Source organism: Nuphar pumila, chromosome 8 (genome assembly GCF_984573655.1).
Source record: "Nuphar pumila chromosome 8, dmNupPumi1.hap1.1, whole genome shotgun sequence".
Lineage (NCBI taxonomy): Eukaryota > Viridiplantae > Streptophyta > Magnoliopsida > Nymphaeales > Nymphaeaceae > Nuphar > Nuphar pumila.
Window position 1 is genome coordinate 119,677,771 of NC_143256.1, and position 22,021 is coordinate 119,699,791.

General features: G+C 38.3%; 1 protein-coding gene across 2 annotated transcripts in view; it reads left to right on the forward strand.

The window, feature by feature from the left end:
* The first annotated feature begins 1,037 nt into the window (after positions 1–1,037).
* The window catches only part of LOC149830418 (uncharacterized), a 67,261-nt gene continuing 46,277 nt past the window's right edge, over positions 1,038–22,021 (forward strand). The window contains exons 1-7 of one of the 2 annotated variants that reach the window (XM_090016504.1): positions 1,038–1,109; positions 1,195–1,239; positions 1,404–1,491; positions 8,282–8,429; positions 8,630–8,756; positions 8,989–9,652; positions 9,831–10,014. In XM_090016504.1, the coding sequence (XP_089872630.1) occupies positions 1,203–1,239; positions 1,404–1,491; positions 8,282–8,429; positions 8,630–8,756; positions 8,989–9,652; positions 9,831–10,014 (1,248 nt within the window). In that variant the 5' untranslated portion in view covers positions 1,038–1,109; positions 1,195–1,202. Of the gene's footprint in view, positions 1,110–1,165; positions 1,240–1,403; positions 1,492–8,281; positions 8,430–8,629; positions 8,757–8,988; positions 9,653–9,830; positions 10,015–22,021 lie in introns of those variants that run through there. The other variant, XM_090016505.1, reaches the window with a different exon arrangement.

Sequence of the window (22,021 nt, forward strand, 5' to 3'; positions counted from 1 at the left end):
GACTATATTCCAATCAGACTTTTTTAGTCCGACTAGGACTTTAATCGGACATTCTTCTTTATAGAGTTTTATACTTAACATACTAATCAGACTCTTTGAGTGGACTGGGATTCTAATCGGACCTCCTTATTTATCATCAAACTCTGACCTTATTTAAGTGTTGAGTCCACATCAAATCAAACACATTTGACACCTCAGCAACACCTGAAAAGATCAGGTGCAATATGATTGCACAAATATTTGTGCATTAAATACCTGATGACCCCAATCTTGGGGATATGCTTGTCAGTTGTAGGACTCAAAGACTGATGGAGGGCAATCAGGTGCTTAATGCACAAATTTTGTGCCATGTGATTGCACCCGATCCGGACTCTGCAGCAACGCGGAGTCTCATTTAACAAATCGTGTGATACAAGTTCGAATGTTGAAAGTCCGTGCACCGGTCACAGTGACCGTCTCTCTCTCTCTCTCGTCCGTACGGCTACAGATTGTCCAGGTCCTATGTTACCTTTTTTAGTCCTCCCTTCTTCTTTTTGTACCAAATTTTTAGAACACTGTTGACCCAATAGACAAACGTATAGGAAACCAAGAGGCAGGGCTCATTTTCACATAGTGCCGTACAGGTCAGTCTTGCTCCATGAATGAGCGGCATCCCAAATACCATGGATGGATTATACGCCTTTTAGATGTGTCACACTTTTGTCCGGAGCTGTTGATGCCTTGGATGTACGGCATTTCACGATGAACGGTTGAAAAAATAGTTTCCCTTCGTGCTTGCTCTGAATACGCACCCAATTTCAGTCTCTCTCTCTCTCTCTCCTTCTTCTTCTTCTTCTCTTTCGTCTTTTCTTTGTTTCTTCATTCCACACAAAGGGGAAAGAGACGGAGCGATAGAGGACGTTTTTTTAGTTGTTTTGGAGCCCAAGTCTCTCTGCTTGTTCTGTAGGTGCGAGGGTGTCTCTCTCTCTCTTCTTCTTCTTCTTCTGCTTCTTCTTCTTCTGTTTCGTCTTTTCTTTGTTTCCTCATTCCCCACGAAGAGGAAAGAGACGGAGCGATAGAGAACGTTTTTTAGTTGTTTTGGAGCCCAAGTCTCTCTGCTTGTTCTGTAGGTGCGAGGGTCTCTCTCTCTCTCTAGTGCAGCTTTTATGTGTGAAGTTGGCAGTATTAGAAATTGATGTTGGGTGCTCTCTGCAGATGACATAATGGGAGGTTTAAACCTAAACGAGCCCCCAGAGAAAGGTATATTGCTTGTTCCAAGCATTGGCTTGTTGGATGCCTTGTTTTCTTCGTTTCATAGTCGTATATTTTAGCGTTTCTAGGTGACTAAGTTGAGTATTGTTGGCGGTTGATCTTCGTAATGTAATAACGGGGAGGAATTTGTGTTTTGAACAATCGGGTTCTAGATGTGCTTTCGACCTCTCGACGGGTGATTCTGTTGAAGGATGCGAAAAGGATATCGCAGGCGATATGCCACAATCCGGTGCCGGAGATGTACGTAAACAAACTCTTGTCTGGGGTCATTTATGCTGAAATTTTGAGTAGTTTTTGCTTCAAGCTGTGGATTCTGTTTCTATCATAACTGAACGTGGTATGTAGTGTTGGTTTTGATGCAAATTGTTTTTTGTTGCTTCAGAGATGAGAACGAGTGCCATTTTAGTTGCGGGGAATTAAATCATATGGATTTTTATTTTTCATAGAACATTGTCTCTGGTTTTTATTTTCACTAAGTTGAGGAACTGCATGTTTTCGTGGGAAACTTATTCGTATATTCTTTTGGCTCCTTATTGGTATATGGGAGTTCGACTCTCTCTCTAGGATGCACTATTGGAATTAGACATGGGTGTTGCACAAGTCTGGCGCTAGATGCTTAAACAAAAGAACTTTGTTATAATGACATCCTTTTAAACAAAAATTAGGCGATATCCATTTGGACAGAGTAGATATTGGTGGACTCTTGCACTTCAGAACATCCGGGAAGCAATGAGACCAGCATAGGCGCTACAGGGGAACCGTTTGACAATTTGAGTGGCTCCCACCATGCCTACCAAAAGCCATTTACCCATCTTGGGAAGCTTGCTTCCTAGAAAGCTAAATGCTTCTTAATTTAGGTTCCCTTACCATGAGAGGTGTGCTTTCATGGACATTAAAAGTTTCACCATGAGAGAACTTCTATTACAGAAAAATATTTGTACATAATTAATGAATTGTGATTCCTATGGTAATTGCACTATAGTTGGTCTATTTTAAGTAGATTAAAGAATGAACAATAAATGGCAAAATATTTTCTATAGTTTATTAAAATATGAACAACATTTTTTTATTTATTAGTCTCAAAGGTTTTTAAGGTTATTTGTTTAAAAAAAAAGTCAAGGCACAAGTGTTCAAAAATTTCTTCTCATTATAAGAACATGTATGCTATTATGTACTCTCTTGTACATATTTCATAGGTGTGTTATGCTAATCTTCATCTATTGTTTGTTGCTTATCAGTTGTTACAAGCTTACAATGTTAATATATTTTTTTTGCTTGTATGTATTCAAATCAGATTTTGTTTCATTTCTGATATATGTAGCAAACCTATTTATAACCATATAATAAAAAAATAAGAAACTTATTTTTAGTTTTAGGTCCAATAAGTATTACATTAACATATATTTAATACAACAACAACAACAACAACAACAACTACGCCTTCATCCCAAAACAATTGGGGTCGGCGATATGAACCAAAAAAAAAAATTTATATTTAATGCTTAAAAAAATTTGTAAATAAATCTGAGATGAATAGTAGTATAATATACTATGACTACTTTGGCATTTTGTTTGCTTCCCTCCATTTCTCACTTCTCACATTACATGTATTCATAAGCTCCTTCTTTTGCACTTCCGCTTTCGGCACCAATTTTCAATTATGTTTCCTTCTTTGGCATCTTGTCTTATACTTACTAAGTTTAGGGCAATAATGATTGTGTGGCAGAGGTTATCTAGTGTGACCTGCCTGAAAGCACTTGGCTGTGGTCTTTTTGACACTAGCAAGTGACCAAAACATCTAGCTTTATCTGGGGTTGATTGGATCATTTATTGATCTCTGGGTTGTGCAGGGCTAGCCATTTATAATTTAATCACACCTTTATATGTGCCACAAGCTTACTTTTTCAATAAGCCAGTGTGGCACGACGATCCTTCCTTACCGTCGCAAGCCTTCCTGTTGCAAACACGCGATGGCGCCAGACTGCCCAGTCTGAATAGCCCAACGGCCAAAGGCCGCACACCAACACTTTTTCATGTGCTGAATCATTTTTATTGGCCCTGCGCAACCACCCCATGCACAACTGCCTAGCGGAAGGTGATCAAGCGCATTTTTAAATGCGATTTTCATCTAGTTCATGCCACTTAGTGCATAGCAGTCTCATACCAGCTATCACTTCTGAAGGGGGCACAAACTTGCCTTAGCCTTACATGATATGGAGCGTATTGTGACTCCATGCACACGCTATAACAAGACCTCGCCACTGAATGAACAAGACCTTGCGGCCCCCAGTCCAAAGATCAATTGTTGATTGAACACTATAGCGAAAAGCACCACCCAGACTCATTCGTCGGCGCCTAGGCATTCACTCGCCTAGCCCCGAGTCACCATACTCGGTTGGAATCACTTAATGTGATCCCTAGGGAAGTTAGCCCTAACCCACACGCACCCCTATGCATCCAACCGCTACACGTGGGACTTCTTTCAAGCCGTGAGAGGTTCTTAACCAAATCTCTAAAGGCAACATCCTCTGATTCGCTGGTACTACTTAACCAAACAACGCTCCACGTCTGTACCACTATACAACGATGCACTAACGATGATATTGTTGTTTATCGCTTGCCATACTACCACCGCATGTCACCGATCAAGCTAACACACACCGTGTGTTTTTACACTCGATGCATCTTTCACTGAGTAGAGCTCTGCACTGCAACTTGCCTTATTCTGAAAGATCGGTTTGTGACATTCTCCCTCACCCAAACCATTGTTGTCCTCGATTATGTCGGTACAGGCAAGAACACAGTCTTCACAGATATGCCAATTTTCCTTTGTACTTATCTTTGGTTTATTCTTTTTCTTCAACCTATTGAACTTGTTCTAGTTTTCATCCACCATCGCCGCAACCTTTAACATGCCAAGTCTCATTCTTTAACGCACCTTCGATCACTTAGACAACGGTCTTTCACTCCATCAACATCGAGCATTCTTCGCTTGTGAGACCTAGTGCAGTCTCACCTATTCTGAAAGATCGGTCTGTGACATTCTCCCACACCCAAACCATTGTTGTCCTCGACTATGCCGGTACAGGTAAGAACACAGTCTTCACAGATATGCCAGTTTCCCTTTGTACTTATCTTTGGTTTATTTTTTTCTTCAGCCTACTCAACTTGTTCTAGTTTTCATCTATCATCGCCACAACCTTTAACATGCCAAGTCTCATTCTTTAACGCGCCTTCGATCACTTAGACAACGGTCTTTCACTCCATCAACATCGAGCATTCTTCGCTTGTGAGACCTAGTGCAGTCTCATACACTAGCAGGTCATTCTCACCTATACGACAAACTTGTCGTCTGAGGTACTTTCTAACCTCAGAAAGGGCAATTCCAAGCCCTTTGTGGTCCTCGCAGAGAAAGACGACCACCAACGCATGCCGCAGGGACATCAACTCCCTTAAGCACCAACTTGTGATTTTTAACGGTCCAAATTAGTCCTCAAGTAGGGGATGCCTACTCACGTATCACTTCAAAGCGGTCCTTCAAAGTGTCTTCCTGAACACTCGTCCTCACAAAGGCACATTGGTCCAACGCTGCAACTCTCATCTAGAGCTAGCACACTGTAACTCTCTCTTGGAGTCAGCAATATGTTCTCACAAGAACTAAACTAACGAGCCACGAACAACTTTTTTCACACACACAATTTATAGAGGAACTGCCAAATCAAGGGACCAAAACAATGAACATTTTGCTCAAGATGGGCACTACGCTAACTCGTAATCTTGGGAAAGAATATAGAAGTTTAGTTGAGTCTCCCATTCCCAAGGTGCAAATCCATCCAGCTGAATCCAACGTGCATTCTCTGCATTTACAAGACAAACGTCACGCTCTACCTGCGAGCCTAATGCACAACTGGTAGAAATCTTTGGTTTATCTACGTTTCTTTAGCCAACTGAACAACAACCTTACACTTTTGCTTATTATGATCAAGATGTCCCATTACCATCCTGCCAACATCTTGCTTCTATGTTCGGTTAACAATACTTTAGCTGCGCAAATTTGCCTAACCAAGATAAACCATCTCTGTCCTCTTCAGTGTCGCACTCCATGAACAACAAGATCTCCGTGAATCTTTCTACTATAATACAAATTTGTCACAGGCTTACTTTTTCAATAAACCAATGTGGCACGACAGTCCTTCCTTATCATCGCAAGCCTTTCTGTCGCTCTGTCACGGACATAGAATTTCTCGCAAACCTGCGATGGCGCCAGACTGCCCAGTGTGAACAACTTAATGGCCAAAGGCCGCCACACACCAACAAATTTTCATGTGTTGAATCATGAATCATTTTCATTGGCTGGCCCTGCGCACCACCCCATGCGCAATTGCCTAGCGAAAGCTGATCAAGCGCATTTTCAAATGCGAATTCCATCTAGTCCATATCACTTAGTGCACAACCGTGTCATACCAGTTATCACTTCCGAAAGGGACACAAACTTGCCTTAGCCTTACATGATATGAAGTGTATTGTGACTCTATGCACACGTTACAACAAAACCTCGCCACTGAAGGAACAAGACTTTGTGACCCACAGTCCAAAGACCTGTTGATGATTGAACACCATAGCGAAGAGCACCACCAAGACTTATTCGTTGGTGCCTAGGCATTCACTCGCCTAGCCCCAAGTCACCATACTCGGTTGGAATTACCTAATGTGATCCCTGAGAGAATTATCCCTAACCCACACACACCCTCGTGCGTCCCACCGCTATGCGTGAGACTTCTTGCAAGCCGAGAGGTTCTTAACCAAATATTCAAAAGCAACATCCTCTGATCCGCTGGCACTGCTTAACCAAACAATGTTCTATGTCTGTGCTGCCAAACAACGATGCACTAATGATGACACTGTTGCCTATCGCGTGCCATGCTATCACTGCACATCATCGATCAAGCTAACACACACCGCGCGTTCTTACACTCGATGCATTTTTCACTCAGTAGAGCTCCACACTGCAACTTGCCCTATTCCAAAAGATCGGTCCGAGACAATATGCACCATGTTCATTAAAAATAGTAAATGTTGCAAAAGGATACATGCATGCCCACACATACATACATACATGCACACACACACACATATATAAATATATGTACGATTATGTGTCTATGTATTTATTATGTACACACACCCATGCAGTACATGTGGGTGTGTGTATACACACACATATATTATTATATTTGTAGTATGCATTTATTTGTAGCCTCAAAGTCAGAACTGATGCTTGGTGCTTGTTGACGCATGGAATTCTCAGTTCTCTTTAGCTCTGATCTTAATGCAGTAAAAGAGATGCTGACTGTGTTGGGAATTTTCCACAAACAGCACAAGTGCTAGGATCTATGGGTGTATGGACATTCAAAATCTGTTCACAAATGAGTAAACATCTTGACTCTTGAGTGTATCGGTCACACTATTCTTGGTTGCTTGAAGCTACCGCACAAACTTTAACTTTACATGACTACTTTGATTATAAATCTGTTAAAAAAAAAACATTTGATATTGGAGACACTATGAAGTTTCCTTCGCTCACCCAATGCTGTGCACTGTTTATTCCTTTAGCAAACATAGCTTTAGCATTATTTTATACCTCACTGCACAACTATTCATATATAGCATGACTTGTCAGATGTATTTTTTAGTCCTAATCCCAATATATATATGTCACTGATTGATCTTTGTTAATGAAATTCATTCCTTGTGAGAATATTATTAGGCATGGTTGGTTTCCTCTGATTTGAGAGAAATAAGTTTCAACAAGCTGGATCTTTCATGAGGAGTAAAGATGAAAGAAAATAGGTTAAAAGTTGCACATTTTGGTCAAACAGTGTGAAATTGAGGGAACATCAGAAGTGGGGTAAAACAAGATAACAAAAGAAAAAGGAGTAAAGATGAAGATGGTAAATTTAAAGTTTGAAAAGAATTGTCCAAACATATATTTTACTGAATAGGATGATCCTATGAGAAAATCTTAATGATCACCTTAAATCTTACATAGATCATGTGATCTGAGGACAAGCTTAGACATAAATAATATAAAAACAAATATCTCAGGAAATTGACTTCAAGGTCATCTTACATAGGTCAAGGAAGAAATGAAGTGGGATGCTTATAACTTAGAAATTCTTGAACTTGTTCCTTTTCAAAATTTGTAGAGCTCATTAAGAACTATGAGAGTGCTCAGATTGTAGCAAAACTTCATATGGACTGTTACACAATAGAAGGAGCACATGGAGATGTATGCGATACTTTTTGGACTTTGTGTTTTGTTTGAACTTTGAGGCTATGTCACACAGACACTCCATTTTACCCTCCGTACCAGTGTCGACACACATTGACACCTAGACATGCCATTTTACCCTCTGTACATACAAGTTCGTATTCAATTTATAATTTATAATTATATTTTCAGTATATAATATATATTTTAGATATAGCATATATATTTAGATTATACAGTTTATTTTGAATTTATTTTGTATTTATGCGATATTTAATCTATATATAGCCGTGTCCCCCTACCTGCATTTTTTGAAATTGCCGTGTTGTACCCTCCGCACCCGTACCCATGTGACATAGGTTTGAGTTAATATCGTGGGTCTAAGGCATTGTAACTAATTTATATCCTTTGTTGCAATCTATTCTATATTGTTAATTTATTATTTCTTTTTATATTTATTAAACATTTTTATTGAGCCTTCCTCATGCTGGTTGCTGACTTTCATTCTATCATGCTCTATTATCTTGAATTTGTTTACCTTTCTTCATAAAATAATGGTCTGCTTTGCATTCTTTACAATGTTGATAAATCTGTGTCCTATGTCACTGGGAAAACTTGTTGGCACTTTCATTTTACATCATTAAATAGTTCATGCAGTAAGTTGGCTTCTCTGATTTTTAGTTTTTTTTGAAAGTTTAATTTCAGGATATTGGTTTCTTAATAAAATGACTATTTAAAAGAATTTTTCTGCTTATGCAGGAGCAGCCATTGGTCTATAATGGACACACCCTCTGTGACGAGGATAGCATTGCCATCCTATAAGTTAGTTCTGAAACCTGATTTCCAAAGTGAGCGTCAACAAAAGGAGTGGACTGAATTTCTTCGTTTTCTTCGGACGCACATGAAGGTACCTCTACCTAAAGAGTTTGAATTTATTTATCTAGATATCATAGCAGTTAAATGGAGTGTTTACGTTTACATGTAAAACCTTGACTCGGTGTCTGCTCAACTAAATAAAATAAATTATATAAGTTGGAAATGTTCCTTCTAACCTAAGCTATTTAATATGCGTTGACAAATTTGTGTTTTTAACTGCTTTTTTTTAAGGTTGCTGTTGTGAAGTCTGCCATTTATGATTTCTTTATACTCCCTCCTGATGGGTCAGACTTTAGCCAAGTTGAGGTTGCATACAAGAGGCGGCCATCTGCTTTTCAGTTGCAAAATAAAAAGCCAGGTACTTTTGGTTCAATTAATAATGCAACAATCAATTATGTAGACTGTACAAGGTTTCTTGACAAGTAGTTAGTAGTTATTATTACTGGTGAAACCTTCATCATTGGTTTACGTATCTCTTTACTGGTTTGTATTAATATGTTCTGCTAATTGGATGGTTTCTATCTCTTCTATCAACAATTTTCTGGTTATTTTGACATTTTGTATTGTTTGGACACTTGTCATCTGTATAGATAAGAACTTGGAGCCTTGTATACTTGAAGAGATGGTCGTTTCCAGAAATCCCCAACACTCTGATAATAAGATGGTCGTTCCCATCAAAGGTCATGTTGTGGACAAACACCTAGGCGATAACATGTTGGGCTCATCGAGGTTGGTTCAAACGTGTGATGTATCCAGCATATCTCGTGGAGATAGTTTATTAGATGGTTCTGATTGCATGGAGGATGCGGATGAGGTTTTGAATGTATTTGCTGAAGAAAGAAATACTGTCTGCACACAGCCTGCAAATTGTCTGGAGAAAATAGTGGAAAGTTCTGGTAGGCCTGTTGTCAAAGAAGAGAGAATATCTCCTACAAAAGATTCCTCTGGGAGAAATTCTTTTCAATCTTGTACAACAGGACCTCTAATAGATGGAAAATCTCACTTGAGAAATAATGGGTCTGGTGGCTTAGCTCAAGTGAATGCTTCAGGTCATACAAAGGAATCTTTGATTGAGAGTGCAGACAGGGCTCTAGGATCTAAGCCCAACACATTGAAGCAGCTTAACTGTCTCCCTGGATCTTACATTCGTACACACCCAAGTTACTTTAGAACACTTGGTCAGACTCATTCAGGATGGATTTTTGGTGCGATTGCAGAGCTCGTTGACAATGCCAGGGATGCTAATGCAAAAAGGTTTGTTTAGTATTTTGGATGCTTTGAATAGGATGTGCTCTGTGTTGCAATTTCATATGTAAAATTCATTGTTATCTTGCTTTCATAGAATTCTCTGCTTGTCAGTTTTCATCTTAATCCCGTTATGCGCTAGCATATTCAGAAGTAGATAATTAATCCAGTTAAATGTTCTGCCCAGATTGGACATTTCTATTGAATCCATGTACTCGAAGACAGATGACAAGCAGATTCCTGTATTGGCACTTGTGGATAATGGTTGTGGCATGTCACACCATGAGATTGTGAGAATGCTCTCTTTTGGGCATAAGCAACCTGAAATGGATGATCCAAATCATATAGGGAGATTTGGTGTCGGGTTTAAGGTACATTGATTGTAATATGCCATGGAGGTGCTTATTATGTTCTAAAGCTTAATTTCATTATTCTTTAACATTGTCCTTTTACAATATTAAAGATCCCATGAAAAAATTGTTGATTTTGGATTAGGTAGGGGTAACAGGCTGCCCTTCCTAGCCCCACCTGTTTTGACCTAGTTGGGCTGGCATAAGCACGGTTTGTTGCACAGATCAGGCAGGCAGGCCACAGGCATCCTATGGGCTGCCTACACATGTTCAATGGATAGACCTGGGCTAGCCCAGCGTAAGTTCATATTTGACCATAATGATGGGCCCATGGCCTGTGGATGGTCTGGGTGTAAGCTTTGGTCTTTGCTTGGCTGGGTCCTAAAATTCTTAGCCCATGCTGGCTGAATTGGGCTCTGCTATGAGCCTACGAGCAGCCCACAGGCAGGCCAGCCAATTCCCAGTCCTATCTTGAATAATTTTTATTAATGAAGCTTATTAGATTTTTCAGTTTGCTTGTGTTTTCATAGTCTTAAGAATTGGGATTAGTTGATTTTCTGATCATCGTCTGCAAGACAAATTATTTGCTTTATTCAACTTGTGGATGTTTGAGATTTTTTTTTTCTGTTTTTATGTGTGTGTTTTCACAAGCTATAAGCATCTACTATTCTTCCGACTACAAAGGATTGATTTCATTTTCAATGTTAGAAGATCAGTGGAAGATTCTTTTGATTGTTAATGCCTTATTGGATATAGTTAGACATTTACATAGGGATTCATACACATTTCTTGTGGCTTTTTACCCAAATCATTCACATTAGAATCCTTAGGTTCATCCCAACTATAGTCTTTGTGTCAACTATAAATCTATCACATGCTTAGAACCTATGTCACAGGGATTCGGTCAACCAGGTGCCACACCCGCGTCGACGCGATGCGGGTGCGCGTGCGGGTGCGGTCAACCTGACCCTGGGTGCGGTCAACGCACCCAGGGTCATTTATGTCCAACTTTTGGACTTGAAAAAAAAAGAGGCCCGCTGAAATGGGCATGACTGTAATGAAATATGCGGAAAAGAAATGTATGTCCTACAATGGACATTCACACATAGAAATCAAAGAACAAGTCCAAAAGAGGACATACACAAAAGCCAAAAATGGATAGAAAGCATAAAATCTTATAAATGCACTAAAGGGCTTGTAGAAGCCACTACATACAAAGGGGGAGACCCCACTTATTTATAGGCAAGAGAGGAGTGAGGGAGAGTTAGAGAAAAGCAAGAGAGAGGGACCATTGGGAGTCCCAACAAGGAGTCGTTGGGCTCCCAACGGTCACAATTGTGACTGTTGGGGGCCCAACGACTCTTTGTTGGGGCCCCCAATGGCTGTGCATTAAATGCACAAAACGAAAAATAAAAAAGACAAAAAGAAATGGAAAAAAATAGAAAAGGAAAAAGGAAAAAAATAGAAAAGGAAAAAGACTAAAATGCCCCTATTGGGCGAGTTACAGAATTACCCCTTATCGGGCAGAATATATTTATATATATATATTTATATATATATATATAAATATATATTACATATATATTTTAACACCCTCCCTCAAGCTTTACGGGGATACAACGAAAAGCTTGTTGAGAAGAAACATGAAACGAGGAGCAGCAAGAGCTTTGGTGAAGCAGTCTGCCAACTGGTACTCGGATGTGACGTAGGGCAGTGTAATGGTTCCTTTTAGGTATTCATCTCGAACATAGTGGCAATCCATCTCAATATGTTTAGTACGCTCATGGAAGGTGTGGTTGCTTGCAATATAGATAGCACTCTTGTTATCACAACACATCTTCGAAGGAATTGAGATGACGATGCCCATATCACAGAGGAAGCTTCTAAGCCACACAAGCTCCATGGTTGTAGTGGCCATTGCACGATATTCCGCTTCAGTTGAGGACAATGATACTTTATGCTGCTTCTTGCATCTCCAAGAAATCATAGAGTCACCTAAGAAAACACAAAAACCAGTGGTTGAGACTCTATCATTGGGATTTCCTCCCCAATCAGCATCTGTATAAGCAATTAAATCAAGTGATGATGAAGAGGAAATAAAAGCTCCCTTAGTTATGGTGTTTTTAATATATCTGACAATCCTTAAGACTGCACTCATGTGCACAGTTGTAGGTGCATGTTGAAATTGACTGACGGAATGAACTCCATGAGCTATGTCTGGCCGAGTGATGGATAAGTATGTCAGAGACCCAACGAGTTGACGGTAGGGAGTAGGATTCTCGAGAAGTGTCCCATCTTCCAGCCTTAGCTTTGCATTGATAACCTCAGGGGTTTCTGTCTTTGTATCATCCGAAATTCCAGACTTGGCACAAATGTCAGCAACAAGTTTCATTTGAGAGAGAATATACCCTCGGGGTGAATATGCAACTTCAATACCTAGAAAATATCTTAAGAAACCAAGGTCAGACATGTCAAAATTTTCTTTTAAAATTTTCTTAATATCATGGATTCCTTGCTCATCATTTCCAGTGATGATCATATCATCAACATATAGTAGTAAAATAACTACAGAGGACCCTGCACTTTTCACAAATAACGCAGTGTCAGTATAACATGAACGAAAATTTAAGCTAGTCATTACATTGCTAAATCTGTCATGCCAAGCTTTTGAAGCTTGTTTTAACCCATATAGTGCCTTTTTTAGTTTAAGAATTTTGTTTTCACCAATAGATACTCCTGGTGGAGGATCCATATAAACCTCTTCACTTAGTTCGCCATTAAGAAATGCGTTCTTAACATCCAATTGATAGATAGGCCATTTTTTAATGGATGCAACCGCAATAAGAGTCCTAACACTAGTCATTCTAGCTACGGGAGAAAATGTTTCCTCATAGTCTATTCCGTACTCTTGAGCATATCCTTTAGCTACCAACCTAGCTTTATACCGTTCTAATGACCCATCACTTTTAGTTTTAATTTTGAAGACCCATCTACATCCAATAGACTTCTTTCCAGTGGGTAATGAAGTTATTTCCCAAGTTTTAGCCTTTTCAAGGGCACTAAGTTCTAGTTTCATGGCTTCAACCCATTGAGGAATGTTTTTGGCTTCATTATAGTGTGATGGTTCATGATAAGAGTGTAATGCAATTAGACATGCCCTATACTTAGGTGTTAGGGATTCATAGGAAACAAACCTATTAGGAGGATTGGAGATTCGACTAGATCTCCTTAAAGAGGTTTCTTCTATGTTGGAACTTTGAGAATATTTTTCTAAAGCACTTATGGGAATTTCTTGACCACGCCTAGTATAGGTTTGAATTGACCTATTTTCAACATCATTACTTCCATTTTCATCATTACTAAGAGGAGTATCCTCTAAATCATTAAGAACATCCTCTACGTGAGGAGTCACATCTTCTTGAGAGAGAAGATCAAATAAGAAAGCATATTCACTTTCATCAATATCTTTATTTTTCTCAAAGCCGTTCTCATTTTCTAAAAAAGTAACATCTGTGGATACATATAGTTTGTTGCTTTTGGGATCGAAGCACCTAAAACCTTTTTGATTTTCTCCGTATCCTAAGAACACACATTCGATAGCTTTGAGAGATAATTTATCTCTTTTATGTGTAAGGACAAAACACTTACACCCAAAAATTCTTAATCTATTAAAATCGGGTGTTCTTTCAAAAAGATTTTCATATGGAGATATATTTTGAAGGGATGAGGATATCATTCTATTTATCAAATAAGTGAAGGTTAAGGCGGCTTCGGCCCAATAGCATTTTGGAATTTCTTTGGAAATGAGAAGAGTCCTAGTGGTTTCCAAAATGTGTTTATGCTTTCTTTCGGCTAGACCGTTTTGTTGGGGAGTCCTATGATATGACCTTTGATGACAAATTCCATTGGTTTCCAAATATTCTTGAAATTCATTTGATAGATATTCTCCACCGGAATCGGATCGAAGAATGGAGATATTAGTTGAAAATTGATTTTTGACAATCATATGAATTTTTTTAAAAAAGTTAAAAACTTCGGATTTTAAATTAAGAAAATAGATGCACACATATCGAGTGAAATCATCAATGAAAGTAACATAATATGAGTATCCTCCTTTTGATATGACCGGAGAAGGACCCCAAACATCCGAATGAATTAATTCAAAGGGTCTTTTTGACACAAATGTTCTTTTTGGAAAGGGGGTGGATTTCATTTTTTCAAAAATACAACTCTTGCAAACAAAATGTTTCTCATTACAAAATTTCTTTCCAAAAGGAAAGGAGTACATTTTTGAGAAGCTTGGATGTCCAAGTCTTTGATGCCAAGTTTCTATATTTTTATCTTGGACATGATTACAAAAAGAGTTGGTGGGAAGTTTCAAATTGGTCATGTAGTAGAGATCTCCCCTCCTATGGCCTTGCCCAATCCGCTTCCCGGACTGGAGATCCTGTATAAAGCAATCCTTGGTTGAGAAGGAGATTTCACATCCATGATCACATATTTGAGAGACAGATAAAAGATTTAAATTAAGTTGAGGTACTACTCTTACATTTGGCACAAAAAAATCTTTTGAAAAATCTAAGGTTCCAAAGCTTTTAACTTGTAAAGAGGTACCATCGGCGGTGGAGACAAAAGAATTTTTGGAGTTGCTATATACATTGGATAGTCCATTTTCAATAGGGGTCATATGAAAAGATGCTCCAGAGTCAAGAATCCAAGAAGGCGTACCTGGAGAAGAAGAAGAGGCAATGGCGGCTCCCAAAGTTGATGGCGATTTGAGTAGAATTTGAAGTGCTTCGGATAGTTGAGCAAGGGAGAAGGACTCTTTCCCTTTCATTGGCTCCTCCTTCTTTTGGGGAATTTCTTCAATAGTAGCAACTTTACCTTTTGGAGGCTCATTTATCTTTGGACAATTAGGTCTTATATGACCCGGTTCTTGACAATGATGGCAAATATCTTTCCTATAATTGCCATTCAAACAAGAGCACAACCAAGGCTCTGATACCATGTAATGAAATATGCGGAAAAGAAATGTATGTCCTACAATGGACATTCACACATAGAAATCAAAGAACAAGTCCAAAAGAGGACATACACAAAAGCCAAAAATGGCTAGAAAGCATAAAATCTTATAAATGCACTAAAGGGCTTGTAGAAGCCACTACATACAAAAGGGGAGACCCCACTTATTTATAGGCAAGAGAGGAGTGAGGGAGAGTTGAGAAAAGCAAGAGAGAGGGACCATTGGGAGTCCCAACAAGGAGTCGTTGGGCTCCCAACGGTCACAATTGTGACCGTTGGGGGCCCAACGACTCTTTGTTGGGGCCCCCAATGGCTGTGCATTAAATGCACAAAAAGAAAAATAAAAAAGGCAAAAAGAAATGAAAAAAAAATAGAAAAGGAAAAAGGAAAAAAATAGAAAAGGAAAAAGACTAAAATGCCCCTATTGGGCGAGTTACAGAATTACCCTTTATCGGGCAGAATATATTTATATATATATATATATATATAAATATATTACATATATATTTTAACAATGACAGCCAGAAAACTTAGGAACTGGTCCTTGAGTTGCTTCGTGGTCGAAGGGAAATGATCCTCATCGAATTCTGCAGAGGGGATTGCAGTCAGGAGATACCTCCATCTCTTGGACAGGATGCTGGTCCTCACCGCAATTTTGATGGGGAGTGAATAAGGCAATGCATTAATACTGCACCTGGTGGCTTTCTTCGTCATTCTCACCTTTTACTGAAGATCTGACATCTCTTGTAGTTGATAAGAGCTTAACTTTTCATGAAAATCTGGATGGTCTCAGAGAACAACCATACTGTACCCTGAAAATTGAAGAGAGAACAATCATTCTGTTAAAATAGAGGGTTCAGTAAGGCGAAAGGGTAATGATGCCCCATGTTGGCCCGTACAGATTGCAGTCCACTGTACCTGCCTGCAAATATTAAATTAGATTTTGATTTCCTTCAGAGATGTGCGCTGGGCTGGAGGTTACGTACTAGAAAAATGAATACAAAATATCTAAAGTCAATGAGCTGCCAGATTTTGGAGCAGGATGTAATGATCATAGACAATACAACCTTTCTTCAGGGATGACCAGCTTGGTTACCATTCAAAAGCAGCTCAGTTACGTAACTAGGAGAGAATAACTAAAAGAGTCGGATGGAAAACCAAGCATATATGTCCTGGCCAGGGGGAAAATGGGGTCTCGCCCCGTTTGGACCGGTGTTCGTACCATATTTGGTTCTTTTACATGTAATCAGATATCCATCAAATCCTGATATTTGTCTGATTCAATAGCAAAAAATTTAAACCATATATGCATCAAACTATTAAACTCGGCTCAGACCAGTAGAGCTTAATGAAGCTTTGAAACTCGATTAAGCTTGGTTAATGCAGTCTTATAATGATGAATTTTAGCATATATATAATTTTTGTTTTTTAAAATGTACTCACGATAATTGTTTTTTATTTCATTAGTGTTACTGTTGTTAATTGTTAAAACTTCAAAATTATATATATATATATATATATATATATATATATATATATATATAATTTTTTATATTTTTGCCCTCCCGCACCCCCGCACCCCCGCACCCAAGTTTTTTTAAAATGCCGCACCTGCACCCATGTGACATAGCTTACAGCCTATATCACTCTTATACAAGTGCCTTTCAGCATTCAACAGTGCCGATTTTAGGGTATCAGAACTGCCCTTCTTAGCATCCATATGTGATTTTATTCATCAACACACAGCACATCGCAATACAGGGAAAATCACTTGAAAAATCATAAGTTTCATATATAGTCCGAATTTGTTGCTGCTATAGCCAAAAGATCACTAAAAATATGCTTCATAAAAAACAACAGAGACATCAATGAAATCACCTTTCATTAGCACAGATGCAGACTTCAAAAAGGAAATTGGTTGGCAAACCCAAGTTTACTAACATAATAAACTATATGACCCTTATACTTGAGCAACATTGATCTTAAGGTTGGATCTGGCTTAACCTCAATCCAAAGATTCCAAACTAAACTAATCCATTGGACGGTTTGAGAGCTGTCACAGAAACGCTTCAACTTACTGGCATGTTGTACCCCCGTCTTGTATATTATTTTCAATGAGAATTGCAAGAATGTTGTATCCCCTGCCTTTTTTGTCAATTTGTCCTGTCAATGTGGCATAGGGAGAGAGAGAAGAAAAAAAGTTTTAAAATAATAATGCCAAAAAATTGTTGCTATCATTGCTAGCTATCACATAAGAGAGAGAGAGAAAAGTTTAAGATGGTAACATGCAAGGAATAACAGAAAACTCATGCAAAATAAAAAAAGCTCCACAGTTTCATTATCAAATTTAGTTCTATGCTGTGCAGTTCTAACATGAAAATCGATTCTAGCTATGGGATAATCAAGCTAAGTCCAATCAGGTCCAACACGCCAACACTTGTTTGTGAATCATGTTACTTGATTGAACTTTGGCCTGACCCAATCTTCTGGTTCCAAGCAAATAATCCATAAAAAGCTCATATCAGTAATTTATGGGTCATGCTTGACTCTGTAATGAAATGGTAGGCTCCACGAATGCACTTGAATCTACTCAAAAGAAAGTATCTAAAAGATACTTTAGACAAGACCCATAAAAGGGTATAAATGGAAAAGCATTAAAATAAATAACACTTTATTTATGAGAGCAAAATGCTTAAAAAGCATTTAGAGGAATGAATTACACAAGGGGATGCACCCCTATTTATACAAGAGTATTAAGGAGTGCTCATAAGGAGCTCTCCCTTTCTAGCTATTGGAACTAGTCCAACGGCTATAATTCTAGCCGTTGGACTAGTTCCGACAGCTAGAAAGTTGGTCAAGTTTCAACCGGAACTTGACTAAACTAGATGTATCTAGTTCTAATAGAACTAGATATCAAAAACAAAAAAAAAGATTACAAAAAAATAAAAAGTATAAATACAAAAATATATAATAATATTATTAGAATATTATTATTATTATATATGTGTCGTTTACATTTTAACACTCCCCCTCAAACTTACGGTACAATGAGCGAAAGTTTGTCTAAGAGGAAGTGAAATCTGGGAGCCGCGAGAGGCTTGGTGAAGAAGTCTGCTAATTGGTATTCTGACGTTACATATGACAGATCAATGGTTCCATGCAAGTACTCCTCTCTGATATAGTGACAATCCATCTCAATGTGTTTGGTGCGCTCATGGAAAGTCCGGTTGCTTGCGATGTAGATTGCACTCTTGTTGTCACAACACATTCGTGAGACCTGTGTTGCTTCAACTCTCATATCAACGCGCAGTCGGCTGAGCCAAACAACTTCCATTGTGCAAGGCTCTATATTCAACTTCAGTGGAGGAAAGAAAAACCTTCTACTGCTTCTTGCGCCTCTATGATATTAGAGATTCACCTAAAAATACACAGAAACCAGTGGTTGAGTGCATATTATTAGGATCACCTCACCAGTCAGCATCAGTATAAGCAATTAAATCTAATAATGACGATGCAGACAAGAAGAATCCTTGTGAGAGAGAACTCTTTAAATATCTAATAATACGTAAAATCGCTCCCATGTGAACAGAAGTGAGAGCATGTTGAAACTGGCTAGTTGTGTGTACAACATGTGCTATGTCTGGCAGAGTGATGGAGAGATAGAAAAGTGCTCCAACAAATTGTCTGAACGGAGTGGGATCATCAAGACTTTCTCCATCATCAATTTTCATTTTCACATTGACCACTTCTGGAGTGTCCACCTTCTTATCATCTGTAATGCCAGACTTGAAAACAATATCAAAAACAAATTTAGATTGAGATATCAAATACCCACGAGGGGAATAAACAACTTCTATTCCTAAAAAGTATCTCAATAATCCTAAATCAGACATTTCAAAATGAGTTTTAAGAAGAGTTTTGATATTGGTAACTCTCTGTTTGTCGCCTTCAGTGATAATCATATCATCCACATAAAGAAGAAGGATGATGATACCTGCATCAGATTGCTTAATAAACAAGGTAGTGTCAGTCAAACAAGAATGAAATCCAATATCAGTAATAACATGACTAAATCTGTCATACCAGGTTTTTGGTACCTGTTTGAGGCCATAAAGGGCTTTCTCAAGACAAAGTATTTTACCCTTAGGAATAGTAATACCAGGCGGAGCTTCCATGTAGATTGTTTCAACAAGACTCCCATTTAAGAAAATATTTTTGACTTTCATTTGAAATATAGGCCATTTTTTGATAGAAGCCAAAGTAATTAAAGTTCTAACAATGGTCATACGGGCCACAGGGGCAAAGGTTTCTTCGTAGTCAATGTCATACTCTTGAGCATAACCTTTGGCTACGAGTCGTGCCTTATATCTTTTTAGGGTCCCATCACTTTTGGTTTTGACTTTATAGACCCATCTACAACCTATAGGTTTTTTTCCGAGAGGAAGGTCTTGAATGGACCAAGTGTTGGCCTTCTCTAATGCATCCAATTTTGTTTTCATAGCTTCAACCCATTTTTCATGGTTTTTGGCTTCAAAAAAAATGAAAAAAGGTGGAAGCGAAGGGGAAGCGCGTTTTCCATAAAAGGGAAACACACTTCCCCACTTAGCTAGGCGTTTCCGGTAACTCTGGTTATGACCACATGTCGATGCTTGCATTCAACGACTTTGTTTTGTTGAGAAGTTGTAGGACAACTCAACTCACGTTGAATACCATTATCATGTAGAAACCATGTGAATTCATTTAACATGTATTCACCACCACCATCACTTCGCAGGGTAAGGATTTTTCTTGAGAATTGGTTTTCACATACGATTTGAATTGACGAAATATGGGAAAGACTTGATCTTTTGATTTTAAGAAGAACATCCAAGTATAACGACTATAATCATCCACAAAAATCAAATAATATTTGGATTTTGATAAGAACACAATAGGTGAAAGTCCTCATACATCAGAATAAATGATTTCAAAAGAAAATGAAGCTCTTTTATTAGATCTTTAAAAACAAAGTTCATGACTCTTACAAACTCGACAACTAACATAAGAAGAGATTTCGGTCTTTAACATCAATAAGACCTATATTACACAAACTATCAAGAAAACTGAAATTACAATGGCTTAATCTACGATGCCAAATATTAGCATCTGGCCAACAACGGACTTTGATGAAGAAAACAAGGCAGGGCTAGCTAAAAAATATGGGGTAGACGATAAGGTTGGGGCTTCATCAAGCGTGTATAGATTCTCACATTTTCTTCCCCTAGCAAACGTTTGATTCATGTAAATGCATTTCACAGAAACAGAGGACAGAGAAAAGGTGACATAGAAATTACTGTCTTGACATAATTGAGAAACAAAAATTAATTTTTTCTGAAGATTAGGAATAAAGAAAACATTTGGCAAAGGAAGGGGACCTCTACTGGTAGGGACAATAGTAGTGCCTATACGAACAATATGGTGATGTTTTTCATCTCCAGTGATTATACGTCCATTTTCATAATAAGGTTCATGAGTTTACCTGAAACTCTTGTAACATGATTTGCGGTCCTAGAGTCCAATAACCAACCTTGATGAGACCCTGATGGAGTTGACACGCCATGCTGCGTTGCCCAAGACTTCCCTGTAGGATTATGTGGCTGCTGAATATTTAGTTGTCCAAAACCAATGCTAAGAGTATCCATATCATAAGGAGATGCAACTGATGAAGTTGCTCTGCAGTCAAAGCACGAAAACGGAGAGGTATAGGCACCATGGGTGGTATATAAGTAGGGACATATCGCCAGTAACAGTTAGAATCCATATGACCTTTCTTTTCACACATTTGACACACAATATTGGAATTATTTTGGGGTGTGGGTAAGATACCCGCACCTCGACTACCACCACCAAAATTTCATCCATTGAGATTGCACCAGCTTTTCTGAACCTCCTTCATGCATTGAAGTTGTTTGAAAAATAAACAGGGATCGACCCGTCAAAGTATCTCATTAAATCATAATTGCACAAGAAAGAAATGATTCACTTTTTCTAGGTAATGAAATTTGTGGAATCGAGTTTTTCAGTGACGAGATGGCTGAGGAAAGAAGCATTGAGCCCAGCCATTAAGAAAATTATGGGAACAATGGAAATCACGGGAACAAATAAAAAAAAGATAAAACAAGGAACAAATATGGGAGAGGGATAAAATATCAGAAGAACAATAATAAAATATCATAAGAACAATAATGACTTTTTTTTTCTAAGGCAGTCAGGGACGTCTGTCAAAACCCCTTTTTTTTTGTTATTGTTTATGCGTTATTGTTCACGCGATTCTGTTTTAGAGAAAAATGATAGATCTAAACGATTGTGGTGTATCTGATCTGATTTCGATCAGATCTGCAAGAAAAGAGACAGATCTTGGGAAGAAAATAAATTAGATCTGATGCTAGACTTACCTTTTTGCAGGTTGTAATATCATGTCAGAATGCCTCGGGAATAAGTTTTCCTGAACAAACAACAGACAAGAAAGAAAGAGAATGAAATAGAAAAGGAGGAAAGGGTTTCTCAATGGAGATGTCACCCATTATGGGTGGCGTGATATTGTATTTATAGTATAATACCAAAGATTACAATAATACCCTTCACTTAGTTAGGTATTTATGATATACACATTATATGGAATTACATGGATCAGATCCAAATCTGATCCAACCAGCATACTCTTAACAAACCCATGTCGTACCCGCACCAACGTGGGTAGGACACTTGGACACAACTTCTGCAGTGTCAGGTGTGGTCAACCACACCAGGATCCATTTCTGTCCAAAACTGGACTCGTTAACCCAAACGAAGTCCAGTTTTATCGATATTGTATACATAAATATGTACACTCTCTCTCTCTATATATATATATTTATATATATAGGGTAAACATTGGCTAATAATGAAGGTAAGGAACTAATAAGTAGAAATCATTCTTTTGTTAAAAAAATTTCAATTTTTTGTAGATCAAATGTTACGGATATGA